The 27286-nt window shown below is 47.1% G+C and overlaps 12 protein-coding genes across 12 annotated transcripts; 5 read left to right on the top strand and 7 right to left on the bottom strand.

Moving 5' to 3' along the window:
• Nucleotides 1-170: 170 nt before the first annotated feature.
• V1513DRAFT_25203 (glycosyl hydrolase family 76-domain-containing protein) lies at nt 171-2228 on the top strand. Its single transcript, XM_066894482.1, has 3 exons — nt 171-605; nt 687-817; nt 871-2228. The coding sequence occupies exons 1-3, from the start codon at nt 509-511 to the stop codon at nt 2062-2064; spliced, it is 1422 nt and encodes a 473-aa protein (XP_066754371.1). The 5' UTR covers nt 171-508; the 3' UTR covers nt 2065-2228.
• A 340-nt stretch (nt 2229-2568) lies between these two features.
• Nucleotides 2569-4066, bottom strand: V1513DRAFT_442462 (transcription initiation factor TFIID component TAF4 family-domain-containing protein). The gene has a single exon (XM_066897669.1). It carries the CDS (start codon nt 3951-3953, stop codon nt 2652-2654), a length of 1302 nt encoding a protein of 433 aa, XP_066754370.1. The 5' UTR covers nt 3954-4066; the 3' UTR covers nt 2569-2651.
• A 624-nt stretch (nt 4067-4690) lies between these two features.
• V1513DRAFT_25105 (major facilitator superfamily domain-containing protein) lies at nt 4691-5645 on the bottom strand. Its single transcript, XM_066894479.1, has 2 exons — nt 5181-5645; nt 4691-5127 (listed from the first exon to the last, which is right to left on the bottom strand). Exons 1-2 carry the CDS (start codon nt 5532-5534, stop codon nt 4858-4860), a joined length of 624 nt encoding a protein of 207 aa, XP_066754369.1. The 5' UTR covers nt 5535-5645; the 3' UTR covers nt 4691-4857.
• A 1864-nt stretch (nt 5646-7509) lies between these two features.
• Nucleotides 7510-7962, bottom strand: V1513DRAFT_430905 (uncharacterized protein; the record flags this gene model as incomplete). Its single annotated transcript, XM_066896361.1, has 1 exon — nt 7510-7962. The coding sequence occupies one exon, from the start codon at nt 7960-7962 to the stop codon at nt 7510-7512; it is 453 nt and encodes a 150-aa protein (XP_066754368.1).
• A 1467-nt stretch (nt 7963-9429) lies between these two features.
• V1513DRAFT_364402 (uncharacterized protein) lies at nt 9430-9825 on the top strand (the record flags this gene model as incomplete). Its single annotated transcript, XM_066894742.1, has 1 exon — nt 9430-9825. A coding segment is annotated over one exon (396 nt), but the record flags the coding sequence as incomplete, so codon positions are not given.
• A 263-nt stretch (nt 9826-10088) lies between these two features.
• V1513DRAFT_442451 (pseudouridine synthase) lies at nt 10089-12579 on the bottom strand. The gene is made up of 2 exons (XM_066897668.1): nt 10509-12579; nt 10089-10453 (listed from the first exon to the last, which is right to left on the bottom strand). The coding sequence occupies exons 1-2, from the start codon at nt 12416-12418 to the stop codon at nt 10285-10287; spliced, it is 2079 nt and encodes a 692-aa protein (XP_066754366.1). The 5' UTR covers nt 12419-12579; the 3' UTR covers nt 10089-10284.
• A 170-nt stretch (nt 12580-12749) lies between these two features.
• Nucleotides 12750-14970, top strand: V1513DRAFT_478640 (P-loop containing nucleoside triphosphate hydrolase protein). The gene has a single exon (XM_066900277.1). The coding sequence runs from the start codon at nt 12955-12957 to the stop codon at nt 14776-14778; it is 1824 nt and encodes a 607-aa protein (XP_066754365.1). The 5' UTR covers nt 12750-12954; the 3' UTR covers nt 14779-14970.
• Nucleotides 14971-16419: 1449 nt separating this feature from the next.
• On the bottom strand, nt 16420-17516 carry V1513DRAFT_442447 (uncharacterized protein). Its single transcript, XM_066897667.1, has 2 exons — nt 17174-17516; nt 16420-17124 (listed from the first exon to the last, which is right to left on the bottom strand). The coding sequence occupies exons 1-2, from the start codon at nt 17309-17311 to the stop codon at nt 16486-16488; spliced, it is 777 nt and encodes a 258-aa protein (XP_066754364.1). The 5' UTR covers nt 17312-17516; the 3' UTR covers nt 16420-16485.
• V1513DRAFT_413178 (chaperonin 10-like protein) lies at nt 17516-19159 on the top strand. Its single transcript, XM_066895768.1, has 2 exons — nt 17516-17931; nt 17985-19159. The coding sequence occupies exons 1-2, from the start codon at nt 17851-17853 to the stop codon at nt 19050-19052; spliced, it is 1149 nt and encodes a 382-aa protein (XP_066754363.1). The 5' UTR covers nt 17516-17850; the 3' UTR covers nt 19053-19159.
• Nucleotides 19160-20414: 1255 nt separating this feature from the next.
• Nucleotides 20415-22915, bottom strand: V1513DRAFT_442442 (major facilitator superfamily domain-containing protein). The gene is made up of 8 exons (XM_066897666.1): nt 22362-22915; nt 22252-22304; nt 21898-22188; nt 21697-21841; nt 21323-21638; nt 21105-21266; nt 20833-21034; nt 20415-20765 (listed from the first exon to the last, which is right to left on the bottom strand). The coding sequence occupies exons 1-8, from the start codon at nt 22506-22508 to the stop codon at nt 20597-20599; spliced, it is 1485 nt and encodes a 494-aa protein (XP_066754362.1). The 5' UTR covers nt 22509-22915; the 3' UTR covers nt 20415-20596.
• Nucleotides 22916-24081: 1166 nt separating this feature from the next.
• V1513DRAFT_442436 (4-hydroxythreonine-4-phosphate dehydrogenase PdxA) lies at nt 24082-25464 on the top strand. Its single transcript, XM_066897665.1, has 2 exons — nt 24082-24743; nt 24803-25464. Exons 1-2 carry the CDS (start codon nt 24157-24159, stop codon nt 25260-25262), a joined length of 1047 nt encoding a protein of 348 aa, XP_066754361.1. The 5' UTR covers nt 24082-24156; the 3' UTR covers nt 25263-25464.
• Nucleotides 25465-25480: 16 nt separating this feature from the next.
• Nucleotides 25481-26592, bottom strand: V1513DRAFT_457944 (uncharacterized protein; the record flags this gene model as incomplete). The annotated part of the gene is made up of 3 exons (XM_066899658.1): nt 25481-25735; nt 25792-26386; nt 26444-26592. The coding sequence occupies 3 exons, from the start codon at nt 26590-26592 to the stop codon at nt 25481-25483; spliced, it is 999 nt and encodes a 332-aa protein (XP_066754360.1).
• Between the last annotated feature and the right edge of the window lie 694 nt (nt 26593-27286).

Below are 27286 nucleotides of genomic sequence, written 5' to 3'. Positions count from 1 at the left end.
AATACTCAATAGACATCGCGCGGCAAATCTTTCTGAATTGAAATTTTGCACAGCCCCCCCCGAAAACCACTCCGGTCATCGGCGTGGCTGGGCGCTATAGTTAGAACAAACTCTATCCACACCTCGTGATAATTAGCAGAATTTGCACCCAGATAATATTTACTGGATGTATTGCAAAATGTAGATATACAGAAGGAAGAAATAGCGAGGATTTTTATATAATATATTTAGTGACTAAGTTCAATGCGAACATTTTGGTTAAATCATATGCTACTCCATTGTGAAACGACAGCCTAGTGAGCCTTCCGCATTAAAAGATTAAATTGCAAACAGGGGGCCCGGCACCGTCTCGAGCCCCACCGTCAACGTCTATCCAAGCCTCCATTCTATTTCCACACTCCACTGGTCCGATATTGTGGATAGCACATTACATTAAATATCATTGATATACGTTACTCTCGCAGATCTCAACAGTGCAGCAACTGGGTCGGTTAATATTATTCTCAAAATGGGTCACGTCTTTGGCGCATTCACACTGCTTGTTTGCGCCCTGTTTGGAGTCGTCATCACTGCAAACGGAATCACACTTGACCTCAACGATGAAGGTATGTTACAACTGGTGTCTGCTACCGAATCTTGCTATTCATACGCCAGAGCGAGCAAATAAATTAATTATCTCCTTATAGTCTCCATCAAGTCTGCAGCGCGCATAGTGGCCGATGGTTTGATGAATTATTATCATGGCAACGAATCTGGCCGTATACCAGGTATATTCGACGGCGGATACTACTGGTGGGAGTCTGGTGCCGCGTGGGGCGTAAGTTTGCTGTCTCCGTTTTATTTGAAAAGATCTTCAGCTAACTAGATCAGAGCATGCTGGATTACTGGTTCTTGACCGGTGACGACACCTACGTCGAGGTCGCAAAGGAAGGCATGCTTTTCCAGGTCGGCACAGATTGGGACTATATGCCCAAAAACCAAACACTTTCCCTTGGAAACGATGACCAGGGATTTTGGGGAATAACAGCCATGATGGCCACAGAACGAAACTTCACAAACCCTTCGTCCGACCAGCCTCAGTGGTTAGCTCTTGCCCAAGCTGTTTTCAACTCGATAGCACTCGTGTGGGACTCTCAGTATTGTTCTGGTGGTGTGCGGTGGCAGAAATTCGTATTTAATAACGGTTATGACTACAAGAATTCGATATCGAATGGGGTGTTGTTCCAGCTCGGCGCCAGATTACAGAGATATACCAAAAACGAGACATATGGATACTGGGCTGAGAAAGTGTGGGATTGGGAGTCCACAGTAGGACTAATTGATAGCTCAACTTCCTACGTCTACGATGGAGGGTCTATCGAAAACAACTGCCAGGTGCTGAACAAGATTCAGTGGACTTACAATATGGCAGTTTATATGGCCGGTGCTGCATATATGTACAACTACACAGAGTCTGATACCTGGAAGACACGATTGGACAATTTGATCAACACGCTAGATGTTTTCTTGTACGGCAACACTAATGTCCTTTATGAGCCTGCATGTGAACCATCGGCGTCGTGCAACGATGATCAACAGTCCTTTAAGGCATATATTTCTCGGTGGATGGGCGCAACCATACAGCTTGCTCCGTATACCTACAATGCACTCTTTCCTATCCTAACAACGTCCGCCTCGGCTGCTATTAGTACATGCAACGGCGGCTCGGACGGTGTGACTTGTGGCTACACGTGGCTAACTGGCACATACGATGGTAAATATGGATTAGGCGAACAGATGGCCGCGCTCGAAGTTTTGCAAAGTCAGTTAATACCCTACACTGTTGCACCATACACCAACGATACAGGCGGCTCATCGATTGGTAATCCGAGCGCCGGAACTGGCGGACTCAGCTCACAAACTTCCACTGCGGCCAGTCAAACTAAAGATAAGGCTGGCGCGTGGATTATTACGTGCGTCTTATCAGCGATTGCCCTCTTGACTAGCGTTTGGATGGCAATGGATGGCAAGGGTGAAGCAAAGAAATTGCAGGAATGGATCAGGGTGGAATCGAACTATGCCTGATAGCTTGTTATGTTTGCTGATTTTTCGTTTTGTCCTAGGTTTAAACGGTCAGTTCGGGTTGCCGTAGCGGGATCTGGAGTCACAGTCAATGTTGGAATTTTTTTTACTAAAGTTTATACTATGTTATATAGTCTGTTCCGCTTTGTGTATATACTTATGGGTTATATTAGTGTGCCAATGATGTGCTGTGAAATATCTGTTGTTCTATTGAATGGCCTTAGACGTAAATATTATACATTCCCAAACTATGTGATTAAAAGGATCTTCCAATCGAAACTTTGTTCCCACCCATGGGTGACTTTGTAAATATCGAGTTGTCCGAACGATTTACCAACAATCTGCATGCCGACTGGCAGCTTCAGTGATTCGTCCTCCTGAGGCGACATCATAGCTATTGGCAAGCTCATAGCCGGATTGGAAATATTGAGCGGCTGGATGGTGTAATGGGGCGTCACTGAGCTTATCAGGGGCTGCTCACGTCAGTCCCAAGCAAATCCAATTGACTTTCGTCAAAACATGAATATACATATATTACTCCACTAATCGTACAAACTCTGTCATAAATTATAAATACAATAATATAACAATTAGTCTCTCAAACGGGTCCACCCCTTCGTCAGGGCTTTCTGTACGCCAACTCTTTCGTTTTCTAATACTGTCAACAAATCCCTCATAACGACGCCTTGTTCTTCTTTAGCCTCCCGTATCCTTATTCCATGACTTCCAGTATTAGAATCCTTCTTCGAACCCCCTCCTGCTGATCCACCGACACTGGGTGACGAACTGCCAGACCCTCCGCTCGTCATCCACGAATACTTCTTCCTACCACCCGACACCATCAGAGCGGCCGTAGCGTTCGCCGCCCGATGCATGACCTCCTCCGTAGCATGCCCCCCTTTCTCGCCATCATGCACCTTCCCACTCCCGTCTGCAATTCCAGAAGTACCGCTCCGGGCCTCCAACGCAGCCCTGGAAATCTTATATTTATCTTCCCGCTCCTTATCCTGAATCGCGATCTGCCGTAGCGACTTCGCGACATCAGACGCATTAGACGTGCTGTTCCCCGATTCCCGACGATATCTAGAAGTGATGACCGCGGACGTCAAAATATTGCTCAACCACTCCTGGCACGCCAGCGAGATCAGCACGAGAACATCGTTATCCTTCGTCTCGGTGACCGCGGATGGCACAGTTAATGGTGGCGGCTGAATACCGCTTTCTAGCGCAAGCGTAGCAACAACCTGTCGCACGACATGCAGATCCAAAAAGGGCATCCGTCGATGTGCGTGTAGTGTATCATCTGCAGTCATGTCGAAAGTGGACAACAATGCTCTGTCGTTCAAGGACGGAATCGGGCCTAATGATCCGCTTGGCGTGATTGCTCCTCCTGCTTTAAAAGACTGGGTGCGGATCGGAATCGATGATGATAAAAGCTGTTCCTCTTCTCGCAGATCGACACCGGCGGATAACAAGGCGTCTGAGAAATCATTCGGGTCTTCTTTCAATGCACTAGCGGCTGGTGTCTGTGGAAGTACATTTGCACGCATTGCAGGAGTATTCCCAGCAGCTGGACTCGCACTCCGACTTCCCGCTGTTGACCCGGGTGTTCCCGGCGAAGGTGGGCCATTATATTGCGGAAGATGTTGCGGTGGGAGTACGGGTGATCCTATCGGCGCTGTCAACGGCGGCGGCATCGAATGCGAAATCGCTAGTTTCGGTCTCTTAGCTGCTGGGATCGAAGTATTCCCTGGGGAGTTTAGGGATGGTGGCGATGGCCGCTTGTTATTTGTGTCGTTGTTGGTTGCGCTGGAGCTGCTCATTGACGACGAAACCGGAGGCGGTGAGGAGCCGCCTGACGCATTCATTGTCGGCGGCGGTGAGCCAGACATTGTGAATGTGTCTGCAATCCGGATTGAGCCTCAAATTGATAGAGGCAAAATGGATATAATCGAGATAAACACTGATTATAAGACAGGCAAGCGATATTTGACTGACATGTATATGTGGTGTTCAGAGCATGAGCAAGGGCAAATTGGTTGAAATTTGGGCACGTGATCTTTCGTTGCCCTCTCACACGCTACGAAACCCACTGTTCACAAGTAATAGGCGTGGCAGCCGCAATAGAAAGCAGTAGGCTTCCGCAGCGACGCGCTTCAGCAGGTGTCAAATACATATCTCCCTTACAGCAACAGTTTACTGTCTCTAGTGATATAGTAGGAATTTCATCAAAATTATTGGTCATGATACTTCCTTTCCGGCTCGCTTAACATATAGTGAACAACTCGCCCAGTCCTCACATTATGTTAACTATTTTGACCGTGACATAGACAACCACGAACTGTCTCAGATTTGATATTCAGCTCCTTCAACAGACGATCGAGCAACAGAAAGAAAGGATTACACGACAGAACGGCAGAACGCAGATTTGGATTTTCTAAGAAGTTCGTAGCGAGGCACATTCTGGCAAATAGCAAATAGTAATAAAATGCTGACAAAGCAGAGGTGTCAGTGACTCTCAAATGCCATAAGTTACTAATTATTCTGAGAATCTTATTCCTATTGCTTTTTGGACCCACTTATATAGAAATTAACAATCCAATGTCACTGAAATTGGTCTAGAAGTGCAAATGCTAAAATAACTTTTCCCTACACTTTATCACGTCAATGCTACCAATTACCGAGAATGTCTACTTTCGTCCAACATTGCGATGCAAGACATGTTCCTTCATCAACAAACTCATGCCAGCGCACATCACGCTCATGGCCGTAGCGGTTAAAAACACCGCACGAATACTATCCAAATACGACTGCACTACCAACTCTTGCATCTGCGGCGACAAAAACCAAGACGTTGCCGACCCCTTGCAGCAGTCCACGTTGCCTCAGGGGAACAATGTCACTGAGCGTAATTGATGTCAGCGACGTAAGACCACCACCGCCACAGCCAGCAATCACGCGGGCAAAGACGAGGAACCGCACGTTCGGTGCAAGTCCGCAAAGGATAGAGCCGACACCGAACATGATGTTGCAAGCAATCAACACCGGCTTGCGTCCAAAGATGTCCTATACCACAAATTAGTTAATCGATAATAGTCCGCAAGAAGAGATTCACTCACTGAAATTTTGCCGTACAGCGGCTGGAATGCGGCCAAGCTGATCATGTAACCAGTTGCAATCCATGAAATGGCCCGGAATTCATTAAATTCCGAAGCAATATGAGCCAGTAACGTAGCCACGATTGTACTGTCCAATGCCGCAAGGAATATGCCGACATAGAGGGAAATGAAAACAGTTATCAATGCTCGCGAGGACAGTTCCTCTTCTTTGATCTCGTCGGCAAGTGCATCATCTGATAACGAGGAATCATCCTCGGGAGCAATTGACGACTCGACGTCGTCGTTAAGGAGAGGCGCGAACTCCTCGATGGCATCGGTGTCGATACGCGAGTCTATTGATGATGCAGATGACATTCTCCTTTTAAACTAGCACTTCCACGATGAGCAGTGTGTAGGTATGTATGGACACACCCAGAGCAGAGTATTCTGTAAGGCGAGCAAACGATGGCGCTATGACCCAAATTTGGCCGACCTATCCAATGTCGACGCCGTCTTTAATCAAAAGGCTCCTTCTGCCCTCTAATTCAACGGCGATTTAAGCAACCTTACGTGCCATATATATCATGTTGCGCCTTTTTATATATCATTCTGCAAGTACGATGACTGGGCCAATCTCAACGTGGCCCACCCCCTGGGACAGTCAGGCTTATCTGCTGCGGCTCGTTGAGTCTGCCACCACCTTAGGTAGGAAATAAAATTCAATTTTCGGTCCCGTAAAGGCCCAAAGGAAATGGCGACCATATATCGCACTGTAAATAGAAAATATAGAGTTTGTTACTTTTTACGCACTTCTTTGTCATGCATTTTTCTGTCTGCTATTAATGGACTGCCTAGTTTGTTTTCGTTATAATAATATTTAGGGTTGAGACGTACGGACTCATATCTCTGAGTAGTAAAGTATGGTGACTAACAGTTAGCCACCAACATTGGAGTATACCTTTAGTTAGTGTCTATTTTGATAAGGATCAAAGTACGGCCGAAAGTTATAGAAGTACAACTTAACCAATTTGATGGTCAATATTAGACATTCTAATAAACTCATTTTTTTCAATTTTAGATTGATAGCATGAAAACTGGTGAAGTTATTTTGTTGGTGGATTGGATGGCTACGACAATCTGGACTAACTGTTAGTCACAGTTGACTTCTGGTTTAGGGTCTGATCAGAAACTAGATAAGACTTCGACCAAGCGGTTGTGCCTATCGATTTGTTTCTCAATTATCGGATGTCTTCATATCTGTTCTTGTAGTCAATCATTTTTTTCCGAGACGTGACCGCGACTTCGAAGCCGCGTGCCGCAGCATAGTGATTAATCATGGCGGTCTACTCTGACTACCAAAAGCAATGCCAAGCCTAATACGAAATGAGATGAAGTGCGTCAAATGTGGCTTATCTTTTCTTGATCTGCGAAGCTTAGACGGTGCCTGCCCGAGGAAAAGTTGCAAGTTCAGAGCTAGGCAGTCTTGGTACGTGTAGCAATTTTTTTTTCCATTAAATTGTTCCTTATATTTCTTCTGCGCCTTGCACACATACATAGGGTGGCTCCGAATACGGATATTCTGCAGTAATCCGCATTGTTAACCACGGCGAATAATACTCGCTATTTTATTCGCAAATCCTGAGCAGTGCGACTAATTATTCGTTATCGTTCCGAGGACATCTAATCACGTGCTCAGGGGTATGTTTTGCTTCTTCTTTGTGTTGGAACTGTAATAAACTATGACCACTGCTTGCGAGTTTCTTCTAGAGGTTGCGAATATTGCGAATAGCGAATATTCGGCGAATAATATTCGCAATTGTATTCGTTGCGAGGACATCCTGCGAATATTCGGAGCAGTCCTATCGGATACGAGTCGCTTCATGGACAATAAGCAAGTGGATCATGTATGCTCCCGTTAGGCCTAAACTGTGTTGGACTGTCGTCCAGCCGAAGCGGACTACTTTGAGTTGTACAAACTACGGAAGCATTCCTGTCTTTAAAGATGTCTTCGCCCAGTTACTGAAGAAGGGGTCCCAGTTTATTTGGACCGACTAAGTTAACCGTGGGTTCGGGGGGGTTCAAAAAGGTGCATTTACAAAATCACACTATGATATTCCACACAATCCTAATCAACCACCATTTCCCCCCGACTCCCTTACATGGAGCAACCCTTGCTCCACGATAAATAAGTAACACACTACCATGAGCGTGGTAAACCCGGTGTCTCATTGTCTATATCACAACTTCGTTTAGTACCGTCGAAGTTTGAATAGCATCGTCATTTACAATCTTCATAGGAGGTGGAGAAAAAGGGTACTGTCACAGATACATCTCTCGACCACGATACAAACTATAGCATGCGCACTGCAGCACTATCAGAAGCTCGCTTTCTCAGTAATGCGCTCGATATCGTATAATTTGAGTAGGTGACATTTGTACCCGTGAGCATGTTAATTTCCGAAGCAACCTCTGTAAACGTAGCCACGTAATCGTCTTCTTCAATGCCCGAGAGATTGCCAAGATATATCAAATCCGTATAATTCGCTATAAAATTATCTGTATCATCCTTGGGGTCCAATATCGCGGTGTTTGCATAAACGTAGTGTTGGTACTCAACGTTTACCCATTGGACTGATAAATCTGTCAAAGGGCTGCTCACATTAAGTCCGGTAAAAAGACCAACAGCAGAAACAATTATAGTAAAGTTCGTGTGAGTTCCATTTGAACTCAATAGCTCCACGAAGCTGTTAGAAGCTCTTACGCATGCTAACGTAGCAAGCACTGCCAAGATAAAGTAATGCATAAATCGGATGCTGGTCACTTTGTGTCTTTCTTTAAACGCAATCTAATGGGAAAGCTATTGCACTTTATAAAAGTGGAGAGATCGGGGCAGTGTTTGATGACTTTCCCTGGCCAGTATTTTATTTTAGCTATGGACAATAAATGCAATGCACCGCACTGGACTCATTTTAACGTTTTACATAACATACGTCTCGGATGTCGTCGGCAGAGTATACACCAATTTTCATTTCCACTAAGAGCTAACAACTTACAGAAAAATAAGTAAGACTCAGGATTAATCCCGCAATCTGGACATTCAAAAAGTTATCACGTCATCGAGTACAGTGACATTTAATCTTCGAGGATCAAGGAGCATTATCAAGACTTCAAATCCTTACTCTCTGGATCGATAGAAGTCCTCAAATGAGGCAGCAGTGGAAAGAAGTGTACAGTTTTCTCGACCTAAAGATGAATATCCATAAATAACTATGACACCAAGAGATTATGTTGCTGTTCCAAGCATCAGAAGACAGAAGTCTCCTTGGAAATGCTGCGCCACTCAGGGAGAGACTTAGTTGGTATTCGTGGAGAGAGACGTACGGCGATGGTTGTTCGAGAAAGCTTGCGTGTTCTATGCACAGGGCCCCGTCAATGTAAATGAAGCTTCCCTATTATTATTATTGAAAACTGCGTTCGTCAAGAAAGGTACAAACAGTTATTGCCTAATTGCTCAACAAGTTGCATGCGCCTTAGAACCCTGATGCTCAACAAATTATTCCTGAACAACTAGAGTACTTTCATAGAGAATATTCGGCTATGTCCGGATCCTTATTATTAGTAGGGCAATTGTTTTCCATAATATCAAAATACCACCACTGGGAGCAAATAATTCGTCGTACCCAGCTAAATACTCTTTGCACTAATAAATTAGCGCAGCGACACGACACCTGCGGAAGCCATGTCTAAGATAATGTGCATCCGGAGTCGGCATCGGTTAATCCTTGAACAGATAGCGGACAGGTTAACAAAAATATAAAAAGTCGTTTCAGCCGAAGGTATGTTTGATAATGACAATAATATTGAGTGCTTTATAATCAATACCTTCTGCGTTGATTAGTTAATTAAGTTTGATATGCACATATTTATTTTACTCTTCAAATCGCGCCACCGCCTCCTTACGCCGCGCTTATATGCAGTTACTGCCCGCTGTTGAGCATACCCTCCTCTTTTCTCGTGTTGTTATCTGTATTTAATCATATACACGTTACTCCACTCAAGAGTTCTTTGGCTAGGGTAATAGCATTTAAGCTAATCTGCATCACGCTCTTCGTTGCTCTTCGTTGGAACCTTTCCTTCAGCTCAGTGCATGCCAAATTCGTACTTCATGGTATCGCCAACGTTTCGGGTAATCTCCTTGCTGTCTTTTGGGCCGTTCGTTCCTTCAATTATGAATTATATCAGATCGTTAAACGTCAAAGGATGTCATGTGTTTCACCGACATTTATTGGTGTTTGCATATCTACTCATCGCTGTGAGTGGAGTATCGGCAAGCTATTTACCAGTGAATTGCACTCCAGCTATTTTGTGGCTAGCTGATCCCCTCATGCGAGGTGATGGCCCAAATAATAATACCATTGTAGCTGGGCAGGCAATTGAGGCCTTTAGTAATAGGCAATACTATAGGCTTACGGGGCAGCTGATACAGCTATACGGAGGTCAACCAATGACTGCGAATATCACACACCAGCAGATAATAGATCGAGTTAATGAGATCACTCTAGATTTTATTAATACCGACGAATTCGATAGGATTGAGTGTTACCGACAAATGTTAGCAATGGCTAGTGACTATGATGAGGACATTGCAACAATCGTGGCCAACGCCGGGAGCATAGTATCTACACGGCGACGGCTAGTAACCATGACGAGGACATTGCAACAATCGTGGCAAATGCCGGGGATATAGTTCATGGCCTCCCCACAACATCATCATCGCATTGTTCTTTCTTGAGTTCATCACTACTATCTTGAATCCGGTTGCAACTGGCTTTTCCACAATGGGAAGAGATCAAACTCCACATGAAAACTACCGGAGATAGCGACGTAATATTCGTCGTAAAGACGCATGCTCATGAGATCCGAGCAATTTCCAACATCTCCTCAGGGTCATTTGTGTTCGAAATATAGTTTTGTTATTTTAATTTCAATGCTCGAGGTTCGTAATAGGGCCCTGATGAGTTTGCTGTCATGAGATCGCTGTACAACAGAATGTAATTGCCAGTTGTTACAAATGTCTTGTCTATGTAATATCTAATGCACACCACCCGTCACTGCCGGTGATGGGTCACGCTGCGCCCGCAACCTTTCGGCTAAGTTCGTTTTGTTCAAGGTCGGATGCAGGCTCGTCCATAAAAGTCGACGTAGCGTGTCCGACGAGTTGGCCGTCCCGGGTGCCAAACAACTTCACGTCAAACATATCGCCTCTGCGCGACGTCTCAAGCTTCATGACCTCCCTGTATATGACGGTTAGTATGTTATAACGTCCGTCTCGACAATTTCGCCACTCACCTCAAGGCCATAGTCGCGTACTGCGATGACCCCAGCTGCAATTTCAAAATGACAGCAAGCCTATCGCCCACGGGAATCTCCTCTTGATCGAGCACCCTCCCAGGCTCAATAACCGTCTGTTCCCGCGCCCGTAGAATATCGAGATCTGTACGCACCATCTGCTGCAACGGGTCCGAATACCTTCGGCACCACCATTCCACATTTCCCGGCATCGCGAGAACGTGTCGGTACGCACCCGACAACGAGAATTCCTTCACGTTGTGTCGCATTTTGTACGGGCTTAGTCCTTCTATGGCCATGATTCGCTCGTACGATGACCGTAGGTCGAGATGCGCGGGGTACTGGACGTCGAATCCTGGAGACGGCATGACAACATCGAAAATAGTAAACTTTCCTTCCTGTATTTCCTCCGCCGTGATCGACCGAGCTGTCACAAACTCCGAGCTGTCCATGACATCCTCTTCAAACTCATCGTCAGCATCTTCCTGAGCGCTGGCCTTCTTAGTATCGTCGTCAAGGACAAGGTCTCCTTCAAGCACGGCCAACCCGAACTTCGCAATGCGCTCCGACACAACAGTGTTCCATACAAAGCTCTGATAGGCGTGCACATACATGATCCTCAAGTTCCTCGGGATCTGCATGATCGCGCCTAACCAATCCTGCGAAGATCTCTCGAGGCCACGCAATATACTGACCTCCGCAGTGCAATACCGTGGCATCAACTTCAGTGCGGAACTAATGTCGTCAGGATCGCGTGCATATTGTTCCCTCGCGGCGACTGATTCCGGCACGACAAGCGGTTGTACACTCAGTAATAGCTGGGCTGCCTCTTGGTACCGCTTTTGCAGAAGCTTGATTCCAATTTCGTGCGTCGGGACAGAATGCGTGCCGAATCGCTGCATGCCAAAATAGTTTATAAATCCCGTCTTCCTCAATGACATCAGCGCCTCATTCACCACGGCCTCGACGTTCTTCTCGCACGCAGTCGGCAACTGGACGTCGCGAATCGTGATGAGGAACTCGTTCCCACAAAGGTCGCCTAACTTGATCCGCTCCTTTTCGTACCGGAAATCAGACAGTACGATGTCACGAAACGCTTTGTTTAGCGAAACTAGTCGCTCCACAGGCGTATGTGCTATGCTTGCCCTCTGAACCGTCACGCCGCGTCGGTCTTTCGTACCGGCGATTGTGACGGATTTTGGCTTCAAGCGTAGGAATTTAGCGATTATGTGGCAAGCGTCCATTGATTCTTTGTTTTCTTTGAATATAGTGAAATGTGTAAATGCTTCTCGATCTCCCATATTGTCCACCACGACGGGGTCAAGCGCCGCCAAAGCCTGATTTTTGCTGCGGTGATCTCTCCTCCGGTTACTGCTATGGTTCCCGGCGAACTTTGTGAACTTGAATGTATATTCCGGCGTGGTTTTAGACTCAACCTTGCTGTTATATGCCGCTCTAATTAACTGATGAATCCTGCCACGCTCATCTTTATCGTCAAACGTCTTCGTCGTCTCATACGACCCGCCTGATTTAACAACCTCGCGCAATCCCAACACGCATTCTTCACCCAGTATGCCCGTAATCTCGCCCTCTGCAACCTCATCAATCACAAACTTCTCCTCCTCTTTCTTATGCTGTACTGTCTTCGGCTGGGGTGGACGGGGCGGTGCCTGCACAGGTACATGTTTGACGCGCAAGACTTCGCCGGACGGTGTTATCTCGTTCACGAAGAAATCGGTGTATCGCTGTTTCAAAACGCCACTGAACCCAGCGTGCGAGCCGAGGTATTGAATAATACCAACATCTGGCTCTGTTATGCCTACCGTAGATCCATCTGTCGTCGACGTCGTCGGTTGGTCAGGCTCACTCGCGGCGATTCGGGCGCGTTTGGATGGTGGTGATGTAGCCATGATTCCACGGCCTGAGTACGTGAGTTAGCTAACTAGAAGTCTCCGTACGCATGGACTTACTTATGGAACAGAAGTGTCTGCAATAAAGAAAAGGCACTCGGGTTACTAAGGGCGACGGAAATGTAAGTGTGAGCATCACAAGCCTTACATAAGAACTCGCGTGAAATTTTTCGATTTAGAAGATGGGGTTTGGGATGCATGCGGCTCAGGTGGGTTGCCACGCATTGATTTACTTTTGACACTGAATTGTTAACGACGCTCTCGTAGTGGCAATTACGGCACCTTTTTCAATGAAACTTTATCCTTATTTTATTTCGTTTATGCATTTTTTCATCCACAAAAAAAATCAAATCGTAAAAAGTACTATATTGGTGGTTTAGGGTACTGAAAAAGTTTTGATAAAGTTAAACTGACAGGCCAACCTTGACATACTTTTCATTTGCACGCCACAAAGAAAAAAAAGTTCACGACTTCGGATTTGTCTCTCCAACATCCTTAATCAAAACTATTGTTACGCTGCCCAAGCCCACTGCATTATGATATCCTCAGTCACTCTGCGGGCGCTGTTGCGCACAGCGCGATCGCCGGCAGCCTCGTCAACACAATTCTCACGAGCACGCGCGGTTCCACAAATTATTCGTCGGTACGCATCCATGGACGCCGCAGTCGCTCCTGTACAAATTGAAGAAAAACCGCCAGCTCGATTCGACGGGGTTTCGAACTTGAACAATTATATCCTCCGGTCAATCATCAAGAATTTGAAGTTTAAAGAAATGACAGAAGTCCAGCAGCGCATCCTTCCATTCCTCCTCGCAGACGAAACGAAGGGTAACAGCGCTCTTGTCCAAGCCAAGACCGGTACCGGTAAAACGGTCGCATTCATGATTCCAGTCATACAAGGGGTCTATGACATTCTTTCGGAATGCGAAGATGCCGAACGACGGATTCGGAAACCCGTCGCGCTCGTGATTTCGCCTACCCGTGAATTGGCCTATCAGATCAGCGACGAGGCGAAGAAACTGTGCTCTATAATTCCGTCAAGCGAGAGGCCAGTTATAAAGACTGTCGTTGGTGGCGTATCGAGGCGAATGGAGGAGCAGAAGGTGTTTCGCAGCGGAGGTGTTGATATACTTGTTGCGACGCCGGGAAGGTTATTGGATTACTTGAAGGAAGACCCCAAGCGGTTTGGAAATGTGCAGATTAAGGTTTACGACGAGGCGGACAGGCTGCTCGACCAAGGCTTTGCACGGGAAATTTCAGAAATCCGTTCGCGGCTGGAGCGCGTCACAAAAATAAAGCAGATGCTTATGTTCTCCGCCACCGTCGGTCAAGGCGTCGTGGGTATCGCCGAGCAAGAACTGGGCAAGAATTACAAATTCATCCGCACGACTAGTAAAGACGATGTGCCGACACATTTATCAGTACCGCAGTCTCTAGTTCTTGTCGACAAGCTCAGCGACCACTTCGAACCGCTTGTGTCGTTGCTAAGAAGGCAGCTCGACGAAGCATCGATTGACCAGCCGTTTAAAGCCGTTGTATTCTTGCGCACCGGGAAGGAAGTCGACCATTATCACTTTCTGTTATATCATCTTTTGAGAAACTACGATATTCCCATTATTCCGATTTCCTCGCGACTTTCCCAAGCTGCCAGAAGCAGAAATCTGGAAAAGTTCAAATCATCAGCAACAAGCGTCCTCGTTGCATCTGATGTCGTTGCTAGGGGCGTCGACGTCAAGAATATCACCCATGTTTTCCAAGTCGGAAGGGCAATGGGCACGGAACAATACATCCACCGCGTCGGCAGGACCGGCCGAGCTGGCAAATCGGGCCAGGGAATCCTCATTTTGTCGAAGAAAGAAAGCGATTTTTATAAGAGTCTCAAGAGCATGCAAATTAACTTTAATGATGAATACACATACATCTCTGACCCTGAATTAACTGGTGAAATTTCTGAAGTTGCAAGAAAAGAGCTGGATTTGTGGCAAAAGCGGCGTCGTGAGGATGAGTTGAGCCTGTTGGAACAAAAATATGATGCACATAAGCGGGGAAAAATGCTACGGAAGCCAACCGAGATATTTTCTAAGGACATCGATGTCGTCAGCACTGTTATTTCGCAATTTGGATTTTACCGTGGTGTGATCTCGAAGCGACACCTATCATCCCGTGATATTCTGCGTGATATTGTGGCCGGCATTGGACATTTGGGATTAGACCCGAATGAGAAACCCGCGATCGATCGGCAGACGAGCGCGATATTAAAAAACAAACTTGCTCTCAGTGATAAGGACGTAAGGGAGTTTTTTGTCGAGCGAATGGCTATAAGGAAAGATAAGTGGGCGCAGAATAAGCGTCTAGAGTGATATAGTACTGTGTATGACTCTCACGTGTGTAATTATTTGTCTGATCATTTAGCATACTGAAATTTGTTAAAGGAGGTTTTCGGGATAAAATTAGAATTTTGTATACTAGACTCTGTTTAGAATATAACTCCGCTTGCTTGTAATATTGTCGTTATTTTAAGATCGATTTTCGCTCATGTTTCTCAATCTGCAATTTAATTAACCAACCTCAGCAGAAGTCACAGTAAAACTACTATCTTGTGCGCTTTGTGGCTACTCTCTCTAATGATAAACTGTGGGAGAAGTTTGTTCTCCAGTAATGAGCTGCAGTTGTGAGGACTTCGTAAACTGGACTTAAAACTCCGTCCGGCATATTATCAAGAGCCGGTCTATACAATATTGGAATAAGTTGAGTCTATTTGAACTTTGCGTCAAATTTCTGCGTAAATTTGATGCCGAAACTCGGTACATGATGATTTCAAAAGCCGCACAAGGATCACGACAGCCGCTTCGTCAAATTAGGAGGTCATTTGGGGCAAGGATTATTTCGTGTGAATCTGATTCACCTGCAAACCTGACTTTAATGGTAAGTCAATTTTCATAGGATCAGACGAATTTGTTGAATGATAAACCATGGGTCCATGGCCAGCGGGGAGTGTTTACTACATAAGTTTGAGTTGACTACACAGAGTTATAGTTGTGCAAATTGAAATTTCTGGCTTAGCCTGGCCGGTGACTTACTTATTGGGACCTTTGGCCCCCCCACGCCCAGTTCCAGATATGGTTTAGTGCAACATCTGATACCAATCAATATTAACTTACTCACGTTTATTGGTTAACTTCACGCTCAAAATGGTTCTAGTAATAATTATTCCGAGCATATCCACCGTCTCTGCACCCTTTTTTTCGTGCTATATTCGTAGTACAATTGTTGAACCCCACCTTGGATTTCAGCCGTTCGCAACTCCTCTGGAGTCCGCCCCGCACAAGATTGGGATCGGAGGCCTCCAAAGTACCTGCGACCAGAGCTCGTAGACCCTGTTTTGGCGACTTGCTCTGCATAGTCACGGCACAGGTTGCCGATACCCTGGTGAGTGCTGGCGATTCGTAATATGTACATAAATTTGCAAAGGCTTAACTTATTTATGACCGCCAGGTTCTAAGATAATATTAAGCTGATCAAACATAAACTCGAGCCGCTCGTTGCGCGGCTTTCGCTTTTGGGACAGCCATGAGAGTCGGCGCAGTACATTCACCCAGCCGGATGGGCTGACTGTAATAATTGAAGTTAGCACATGGTTAACTGTATGGCATGGCAGCTTAGAACATTCGCTCAATATATATATCAAAACCATATTTAATAGTATGTAATTGTCCCGCATGCCGCGTCAATTTCCTCGGACTCGAGCTAATTCGGTCTTGTCGAGCCTTTCGGCTGCAAGAATTGATAACGTCGGTGGAGTTTGTTCTCTTCGACTGTCACCAAGTCTCTGCTTATGGGTTAGCACGACTGCGTCGAACTCTACTTGGATTAACAGCAGTTCGCCGTTCACAGATCACAATGCTAGCACTTAGCTTGAAGGCGACGTCTGCATTGATTATGGTCGTCTTGGCCACCGTTTTGATTAGTTGCGATGTAGTAGTAGTGGAGCGCTTTTCTAGTTTTTTCGGTTGTTCGATCATTAATGCGATGTATTAGATAAACATATGTTACAAATCTTGAATGTCTTAACGTCCCATCCAACCACCGTCGACGAGAAGAATATCGCCGCTCACGTATTTGCTGGCATTGCTGGCCAAGAAGACAGCCGCACCTTCGAAATCAGAAGGATTGCCCCAACGCTGGGCCGGTATCCGCTCCAAGATCTGTCGGGACCGGACGGGGTCGGAAATCAGGGCCTCGTTCATGTCGGTCGCGATGTAGCCGGGTGCGATAGCGTTGACGTTAACTCCCTTGGAGATCCACTCGTTCGAGAGCGCTTTTGTCAGCTGGCCGATACCACCTTTAGACGCAGCGTAGGCGGGGACGGTGATACCTCCTTGGAATGTCAGCAGACTAGCGATGTTAATTATCTTGCCCTGCCGTCCGTCTTCGATGATGTGCTTGCCGACATCGCGGCACAATATGAAGCATGTCGTCAGGTTGACCTGAAGAACTTCCTCCCACGCGTCTTCAGGGAAATTGGTACTTGGGAAGCGGCGCTGGATACCGGCACAGTTCAGTAGAATGTCAATCTTGAGACCAAGTTCGATGGCCTTGGGGACGATAGAGCGGACTTCTCCCTTCGAAGAGAGATCGGCAGTGATGATGTAGCACTTCCGACCGACAGCCTCGATCTTCTCCTTCGTAGTGGGGTTTTCGTTCCTCTGAATCAATTAGATTTGTAACTCACTGACAAATGAAACCAAATCACACCTGAACAAGAATGATATCTGCGCCTGCCTTTGCGAGTGCAAGGGTCATATTCTGGCCGATGCCTCTGGTTGCACCTGTGCAGAGCGCCGTCTTGCCGACGAGCGAGAAGAGCGACCCAAGGTATTCGATTTCGGCCATCTTGATACTAGGAGAGGTCGAAGTGGATGTGTAGACCAATGACAGAGATGCTATTTAGATGGCCTCTTAGGTGGGGTTATAACTACAGTGTACGCGGAGATCATGGGTATACGGCGTGGGGTGAGTACTCCAATGAACGTGTGGGGGGCACCGCCTAATCTGGTACTTGTTCCACATCCACCAGAATCCGCCTTCTCGCCGCAATGGTATAATCGGCACTGAACCGCAGTACCGGGCGAGATGAAGAAACTAAATATGTGCAAATTTTCGTCTATATCCACATAAGCTATTTTTATTTTGAAGCTCGCCGGCTGCTGATTGGCTGGTTTGGCAGCTAGGTTATATGCTCTGATGGTCGCTTTTATGTCGTCACCAAAGTTAGTTTCCAATTCGAGCGGAGGGCCCCGCAATTTCCTGATTTCGCCGCCGTCGCGATTTCACTTAAGTTCTGGCTCATGTCTTAACTTCTACGTTCTGGTCTTCTTAGTCGTCCGTGTATGTTCATCCACTGAGCAACCAGCGCTCTTAAACACTGAACGATGACTCAAACGGAGACCGTGACGGCCGAAGCGGCCGAGGTCATCGCCGCCGTGTTGTACGGGAAGAAAGACATGAGAATTGTAAGATTATTGCTATTCCACTTATTTAGCGACATACTGACATATTTTGCTAGGAAACGAAGGTCCTTGAGTCACCGGGGTCTACTGAGCTCCAGATCCGCGTCACCGAAACTGGCATATGTGGTTCCGACTTACACTACTACCACCACGGCCGCAATGGCGACTTTGCCCTCCAGCATCCACTTTCTCTCGGACACGAATCTGCCGGCGTCGTCACTGCTGTTGGATCTGACGTCCATGACTTCAAAGTTGGTGACAAGGTCGCCTTGGAAGTCGGCATTCCCTGCTCGGAGTGCAAGTGGTGCAGGAAGGGCCGCTACAATCTATGTCCTGACATGCGATTCCGCAGCTCCTGCAAGACGGCTCCTCACTTTGATGGCACACTTGTCCAGAAAGTCAATCACCCTGCGAAATGGTGTCATAAAGTCCCTGACGCAGTGAAAGACCTCTCGCTCGCCGCGTTGGTGGAGCCCTTGGCTGTCTCATTACAGGGTATCAAGCGGTCCGAGCTAAATCCAGAAGACGAGGCAACCGTTCTAGTATTGGGTGCTGGTGCAGTTGGCTTGCTCACCGCGTTTGCGGCCAAGAAGCGTGGCGGTGCGAACAAAGTTGTCATTGCAGACATTTCCGCCCAGCGCGTCTCATTCGCAGTTGACAATGGCTTCGCAGATCAGGGAATTGTTCTCGTCGGATCCAAGTCTACTGACAGCGACAACCCACTTGCACCCGCTATTGCCAGTGCTAAGTTTTTGAAAGAGGAAGCAGGTGTCGATGTCGGATTTGATGTCGTTTTCGAGTGCACAGGCGTCCAGATCTGTGTGCAAACGTCTGTCTTCGCGGCCGCGGCTGGTACTAAGGTTGTTCTTATTGGTATGGGAACACCTATTCAGACGTTTGCAATCGGCTCCGCTGCTACCCGCGAAGTCGATATTATCGGCGTGTTTAGATACGCAGGAAACTATCCTGACGCGCTCGCTATAGTCGCCGAAGACGGAGAAACCGTCGGTAAAATTGTCACTCACCGAATGAAGCTCCTGCAAGCGGTCGAGGCTTTTGAGATTGCTAGCACTCCAGTAGACAAGGATGGAAATTTGGTTCTAAAAGTCATGATCACGGAGTAATCTGTGGTAGCACAGTACTACTACGTTTTGTTCTATATCAGGGTTGGCGTGAACGGGTTGATCTTAATAATATAATTTTAGTAAATTTGGGCCCTTAATTTAAAATACTGCAGATACGGACTATTCATTTAACGTAGATGAAGGGACAAAGTACCACCCTTGTAGCCTTTCCGAGGTCTCCTCGTCTTCTGGTATCATAAGGAACGGCGGATCAAAACGCCACATTGTACCAGGCACATCGCTGTGGCGAACCAGCAGAGATACAGCTATAGCGTACGTCGAGTGTGCTTGTCCTCAATGCAAACTATGCACTAGATCCTTTTTAAAAAAAAAGAGAAATTCATCGGGAAAAGGATCCACATCTGCTGGCAATTCCTTTATCAATAACTCTTTGCAAGGTGAAGCAACTGCCGCTTGTGAGTTTGGAACTCTTGCTAAAAAGCAAGTCATTATAACTTTTTGATCAACAATGTTCAGGGTTTCAGGGCTGTATTCTTCTTCAATAATGATCTTAATAAGCTCCATATACTTTATTCCCGTAGTCCTGATTGACGGCTCTTTTATCGTTAAAATAAATAGAGAAATCATTTCTGAGTTTCTGCCCCTGAACCATGTGAGAAGCGGATCCAACCTTATACCCCCCCTGCTTGCTTTGCTCAAAGCACGGCTCACTGGTCGGGAAACTTTCCAAATATATGGGTTCCGCAACCCGGGCAGTTCATAGTCGCAGCCTTCAATTTTTTTCATGGTGGTCTAATCGGGCAGCGTTTGAAAACTTGCTAGTTCTTCAACCTCTAAACGGCTTCGTAGTCGCCCGAGGCGCGGTACTTGTATTCAGCGCATATCAGGACCTCGTAGGAGATATGACCGGATGTGCGGATGCGGCGGCCAATGCTCGCGCAACAGATTTGTCTGCAGTCTGGATATGGACAGTAGCGGAAGATGTGTGGGCGTTGCGATGTGTGGGCGTTGCCGCCCGGACATAGCAAATGATGGTTCAAATTTTGATTCTCTTCAATCGTGGTGATGACAGATTGTCTTGCAGTTCAGGAGGCTGAAAATCATGTCATTTGCCCAGATTGCAGCGGATAATGCTTTAGAAAGACAAGGTTGTCGAAACAAATGAGGCAAATCAACAACACCCCCTGAATCTTAATTACGTGTGCGCCTTCCTTATGCTCGTGGTATCGACCGTTACAATTTATTACACGCGATAATCGGAAAGTATCCAATTAGGGTGTCAAGGAGGGGCAGTGAAAAAGAAATGTTTTGGGCCGAGGGTTCTGCAGATACATCACGGTCCTCGTGTCTCCTTCGGAAAGCCATCGATCATTACGCGCCTTTCAATATTGGTCCAGTATTGCCATATTTGCGAAGTCGTGTGAGCCAGACGCACATTCTTGAATTAATAAAGTACGGACAATATCGCCATTCCATAAGAGGTTCTCACAGCATTCAATACCCACAACTTTAATGCGTTCCTAGTATGACTCCTATTATAAAACAAGTGGAGATCAATTCATTTTCGCTGATCCAGTAAAAGTTTACGCTTCGCCTTTATCGCCACCAACACCGAGTCCTCGCTGACGTTGCCTGCCAATTTCTGCAGCAACGACTTCATCGGCGTCCGGAATCTCAAGAGGGTTCTTTTTGAAGAGATAACCCGCAATGACGGCAACGATACAGATACAACCCATCCAGATCGTTGTAGCGCTAATAAAGTCCGCCATGTTAGAGAGGAAGCCAAGTGGAAGTTCTGAATCACTATGCAGTGTCTTACCTAAATCCAGGAATATAGCGAGGCGCATCTTTAGAGGGCCATAGGAAGACACCATAGATGGAAGCCGTATTACCAAGCGCATTGACGAGGCCGATAGCGACAGCCCTCTTTTCGGCAGGATGGCCAAGGACATTTGGTACCCACATGAGAACCAAAGGCGAAGTACCATAAATACAGCCAAAGGCAAAGATCGTAAATATATCTAATTACGCTTATGTCAGTCACTGCCTTTGATGACCCATAGCAATTGTGGGAGCATGAGGCAAACATACATCGGACAATCTGGTTGGTGCTGGCGGTGACAATGATGAAGCATACAGCTCCAATGCCGGCGAAGAGACAGACGAAAATGGACTTGTTTTTGAAGTGGTCGGCTATACGCGACATTCCGACAATGCAGACTACGGCACAAGCATAAGGAGGAATAGTATGATCTGTGTCAACTTTATTAGAACATGCATCGTCGGTGAAGACGGCACGAGAGACTCACATTGGCCTTCCCATCTCACCCAGCCAAAGGAATTAACAAGCGTGGGGATAAAGTATTGGATTGTCTGAGCACCCGTGACGAGGGCATAAAGCAAGGCAAGGATCCAGGTCCTCCAGTCCGTGACGACCATCCGAAGCGCCGTCAACTCATGAGTTCTGCCATGTGCGCCCTGGGTATTGCCAATACCGTCGTAAGCGAGACGCTGTGCAGCCAGCAGTTGCTCTTCCGGTGTAAGCCAACGCGTGTTAGACGGGTAATCGGCCATGAAGAACCAAAGTATGCATCCCACAAAGCTGGAGCCAACGCCGTCGATGATCTGTGCACATGAATAGTCAGAGAACTGGATAGGCCAATTACACCGGAGGAGAACGTACAAATAGCCACCTCCACCCAGCAATCCCACGCACACCGTCGAGATATTGAGTGATCAGACCCGCCAAAAGTCCGGAAAGCCCTCCCGCAACAGCGACGGCGGTGTAGTAGAACGCGAAGCGACTGGCGAGCTCGTATCGGCGGTACCTTTATTGTTATTTGCGGTTTAGCCGAGTTTCAACTGTACCCGGATTAGAGCTTACCATGACGACAGATAGAATGCGATGCCAGGTGCGAAGCCCGATTCGACAAACCCAAGAACAAACCGCACACCAGCCAGCTGCTGCCAATTCTGTGTTGCGCCCATGCTTGCGGCGACCGCGCCCCAGCAAATTGCGAGACCACAGAGATACAATGAGGGTCTCACGCGAGCAAGGACCATATTGGACGGAATTTCAAAGATGACATAGGATACAAAGAACACGAGTAAAATCACGGAGTATTGATTAGATGAAAGCTTGAAATCATCGGCAAGACCACCAGTCCTTGCATTACTGGCAATTCATTATGGTCAGCCTCGTGAGCAACGGATCTGAAGGTGATAAAGTGACACGAACCCAATGTTAGCGCGATCCAGGAAACCCAACACAAAGAGGAGCCAGCAGCAAGGCTTTAGGAATCATTGTTAAACACGTATCCTATGGACACCATGAACGGTCAAACATACAACGACTCGAAAGTCAAGCTTGCGCAGGAGCTTCTTCTCCGCAGGTGAGCCTGGGACGTAAGCTGCCGCCAAAGAGACGGCCGTCACGAGGTCAATATTCTCGTCCCATTCCTGGGTAGATTTCGCATCGACGGGGTTGCCAGACATCGTAGTACTTCGCTAGGGGAGTTGATGCTCAAATATCTCTCCTTAGTTTGAATCTCAATAAGGGCGCTGCTATCAAATCAACCGAGATGTTCAATGTGAAAGCAAGATCTGACAAAATCCAGACCTTGGACATCACATATATGTATATATATTGTGGACATTCTCTCTCATGGGGCATGTGCGCACGAGCTACGGCTAGCGATCAATGTGACGGAGCATCTCCACCTCTAGCTGTCACGGAAACTGGGGAAGAGATCGCGCGGAGAGCAGGTAGGTCGGAGTTGTGCCGAGCCAATCGACCGACGAAAAGATTCCTGGCTAACCGCGCGTTGATCTCAAGGAATTACTGGCCAAGAATTGTATACGACGTTCATTCGGCAAGTTCTCAAATGATGCGGAGTAATTTTATGAAGCTAAGAAGTACGGCAGGCTACAATTACACTACTAAGAAAACAATATACGCTACCCCGCCAACCACAATGCTACCCCGCTCCCCGCATTGTAGGCGCTAATGCTTTGCCTGAATCGACCTCCACGACGCCTTCCACCGCCTTCTTACAGATAAAAACGACAAGGGAAGACGGCATTCCTATACCATTTGGATAGTTCAAGTATGATTTACGTTTTGGCGCAGTCTCAGCGCCTGGGAGTATCAGATTTCTGTCGAGACAGTGTTGGAAAAGGATTACTAGGGGGTCGATGACATCCTTTTGATTGACAGGAACTTACAAGGACTACGAGAATAGATCCGAACACGGTTCGAAAACATCGCGGGTTGATAGCCCTGGAGAAATCCGAAGGAGATAAGTGAACTCCTGCATAGACGTGGGCACATTAAGTCCCGGCACAACGCCAATGTGGGTAAAATGTAATGTGTAAGAATAGCAATAGCAGCCTTAAACCTAAGCATTATACTCCCCTAATCCTTTAACTAAAACAGATACGCTGTTGACAGGGCAATAAACCGCTAATACATGGCAATTTACCACTAAAATGCCTAGATATGTACTGCAGCCACAAACACTGGCATGATTACGGAAACGATCGAGACATCGCCTACTCCACGGGACAAAGAAGCTTCAGCTCTTCCGTGGAAAGACCCACTTCTACAGGGAACTACGGTCCACGGCTCGCGGCCGTCTTTTCCATTGTATTGTACGGAGTGGTGATTTCCGACCGACATTGGAGAGTGCATCAGCAAGTGGATTTTAGGGTTCAAAGTGCACTCGTCAATTGCACCGGATCCAATAGAGGGCGTCCTGAAAAGACGCTATAACAGACTAATGAATAGTGCGCGATATAATGATACACTGGCGCATGTCACTGGTTGCTTGCAACTCAGCTGACCAGCAGATGGCTCGATTACATGCATTCAAGAATGGCATTTTGACAAGTCGTCGCCGTGCTTAATCGGACTTGGTCCGATCATGATCCGGAAACAACGCCGAGTTCGGAGCCGACTCCGGGTTCTATTGCAGACGGAAATGGTTAGGGCCACAATGCAGCTACGGAATGGCTGCTACACATATAACCAGTGGGCAATGGAGCTCTGCCGCCGCTCTCCAGACAGAAATTACAATTTGCGGGAAAATAGTGACCTGCGTTGCTTTAACTGCCGAGAGAAAAAAAGCGAGAATCCTGCAAAGTCATGACCAACAGTGCGCAAGCGAGTGTCCGGACGCGGATTGCGATGACGCTCGGTGATCCCGCGGGTATTGGCCCTGAGCTAGGAGCCAAAATCCTTGCTGATCCTCAAAACCGCGAGAAGGCAGATATCTTCGTCCTGGCGAACGTCTCTGAGGTCCAGTCGGCAGCAGATTTGGCTGGCGTCATGATCCCCATCGTAGATGTCGCTGGACCAGATGGCGTCCAGATTTTGGATGACGGAACTGCACCGGCAACGAGTATCCAAAAGGCCGAGGTCTCGAAAAATGCTGGTCAATATTCGCTGCATCAGTTACGGCGTGCCCTCGACATGGCGAAGAAAGGCGAGATCGACGGTGTTGTCTTTATGCCACTAAATAAGACTTCCCTTAACCTGGCAGGGATGCATGAGGAGGACGAGCTCCACTGGTTTGCCAACTACCTCAAGTATGATGAGTTCACGACTGAGATTAACGCCATTGACGGGCTCTGGACAGCCAGAGTTACCAGTCATGTCGCGATGAAGGACGTGGCTTCAATGATCACGGCCAGTGTGGTGACTGATGCAATTGCACTTCTTCACTGCTTGTTGTATGTATCTGATATGAGCCTCTCGTATTTTAAAGGGCTGACTAAAGTGAAACACGCAGGCAAGAGTACGGTGTCTCCCAGCCCCGGATCGGTGTTTGCGCATTGAACCCGCACAACGGCGAAAACGGCCTCTTTGGGCGCGAGGAGATCGATGCAATCATCCCCGGCGTGAAAGCCGCCCAGTCCAAAGGCCTAAATGTGCAAGGACCCTACCCGGCGGACACGATCTTCCTTAGTCGCAAGAGCTACGATGGTATCGTCACCATGTACCATGATCAGGGTCAGATTGCCCTCAAAGTCATTGGGTTTGACGGCGCCGTGACGCTCCACGGAGGCTTGCCGGTGGTGATCGCCACTCCAGCCCACGGAACGGCCTTCAATATTGTGGGAAAGAACTTGGCGAATACGGCCAGCAGCCAGAATGCGTTGGACGCTGCAATAGCCGTTGCAAGTCGAAGAGCGGCAATTAAAAAGATGGCCGGGTTGAATAGAGCCAGTCCAGTTAAAGTCACGGCTTAAGCTTGGACCGTATACCGGATATACCGGATCTATGCCGGATATACAGGATATACGGATATACTTATTATCAGGATTGAGAATATATAAGGGCCCAGGAGAGCCCAGTAGATAGTTGAGAACTAGATAAGAAAGTTAAGATTACAACAGTTCTCCATTGTGTACGTGTATTGTCAATTGCTTAGCAAGCGTTCATCTGACAAAAGTCCACCTCGACGTCGTCACGCCTCTAAGCGTCCCGCAGTTGGACGAGGACGTAAAGTTCGTTTCGACGTTCGTACGAAACGGTTAAAACGTGCTTCTGCCGTTCTTTGAGCTGCCGATACAACAAATTGTCGCACAAATTTGGTAGTAATCTCGATCGGTACGCCGCGAATGCTGTCAATCTCCGGCACATCCGGAAAAAAGTCCCCAAGGTTGAGACCTAAATTCAGATGGTCACCATCTACCACCATAGTTCCATTCTCGATTAGCATCTATTAAAATTCATTACTAAAAATACTGTTTCGATGCGCTGTATTTCGCTACTCACATGTTTCGTACTTTCAATGTCCCCGGTACTTGCATCCCTTTTGAACACTTCTATGAACGCCTTCGTAAGCGGCCCAAACCAACAATGGTCTCTGAAGCTATATGGTCCAAATGGATGGTTATTCCCATCCTGCTGTATTGCCTCGTCAAACGCAGAGTGCTCAGTAACAGGATATTTATCAGCCCCCCGGGGATTCCTAAACCTGGGATTTTCATTGAGCCAAAAAAGAATACATGTAGGACACCGGAATTCGTTAAGCCATAGCTCAATGTCGCGCTTCAGCGCTCGATACCCTTCAGAGACCCCTGCCTCAATGATGAGGGTCAATGCACTGCGTTTATTGTTGTAAAACAGGAGTCCACCATCTGGCGTTTTAGTTGATCCCGTACCTTGGTCATTTACGGACTCTTGAGTGGACTCTCCCACGCGGACAATGTAATCGATTAAATCTTCTTTATTTTGCTGAACAAGTACCTTCAGTATGCTATCCCTGATAGCGCCTTCTAAATTCACTGCTGCTTGACTGTGCAGAGCTGTTGGAGCGGTATAAATTGTGACTCTGGAGTCGCTATCAGCGTATTCAACGCGCGGATATCTATTGCTGATTAGCCAGATCCACAACAACAGCATTTCTTGGCCACTGGCGATATACTTTGCGTCTCCATATAGCGTATGTGCTTGCTCTTCAAGGGCTATGAAATTTTGGTATGAAAGTTGTATATCGAGCCGTTTCTCAGGCTCGTTGTCTATAAGGAATTTGAGTGCTCGCTGGTAAGGCGTGTGTTCGTCCGCGTGAGCCATTTTCGAGGACACGGATTTTTGCGGCGCGAGAAGTGCAACCTCACTTGTCTGTGTCCTTTTGTCCTTTATACTCTTCGTTGGTAGACTCCCCGTAAACACTCATTTTGGATATTTTGTAAGAACACGGTTAGCGAAACTTGAATGGCGTAGAGGCTGTAGTCTAGGAGTAAAACCGAGCGATATAATCAATGTGCCTCTCGTTGAACTGCCGGTCAGCTACAAATACAGCCATTGCGTTACTCGTGTAACCTTGGTGCATCATAAACTGACGTCATCGGCAAACGCGAAATTGTCAACCGACTTAACCCTTATCCGATGGTTCCACAAAAGTAAAGCGAATGTAACTGTCACAGACGTCATTAACACGCAGAATACGCCAATCCGTCGATCAGCCTGCAGCCCTGCATAATTTTCGGAATATTTATTGTCTACAGTCAATGAGTAGTACTATCAACCAACTAGCCAAGTTGTGGTTGTTCGAGTTATTATCACACTGTTCTGCTGCTGCGGGTGCTAATTCAAACAGATCGTCCAGCACGCCAATCGCCGCCCCAGATATACTGTTGATAATGGATAGCATTTTGTCGAAGGAGGTCTCGAAATATTCATTGCGCTCCGCCGCGTCCACGGGGTCATAGAAATTTCGGGCGCCGGCGGCCACGAGCTCGTGACCACTGTCATAGTATCATCGAGA

Source organism: Lipomyces chichibuensis, assembly GCF_038497645.1.
Source record: "Lipomyces chichibuensis strain CBS 12929 unplaced genomic scaffold V1513scaffold_10, whole genome shotgun sequence".
NCBI classification, from domain to species: Eukaryota; Fungi; Ascomycota; class Lipomycetes; order Lipomycetales; family Lipomycetaceae; genus Lipomyces; species Lipomyces chichibuensis.
This window is presented reverse-complemented; position numbering and strand designations above follow the sequence as displayed.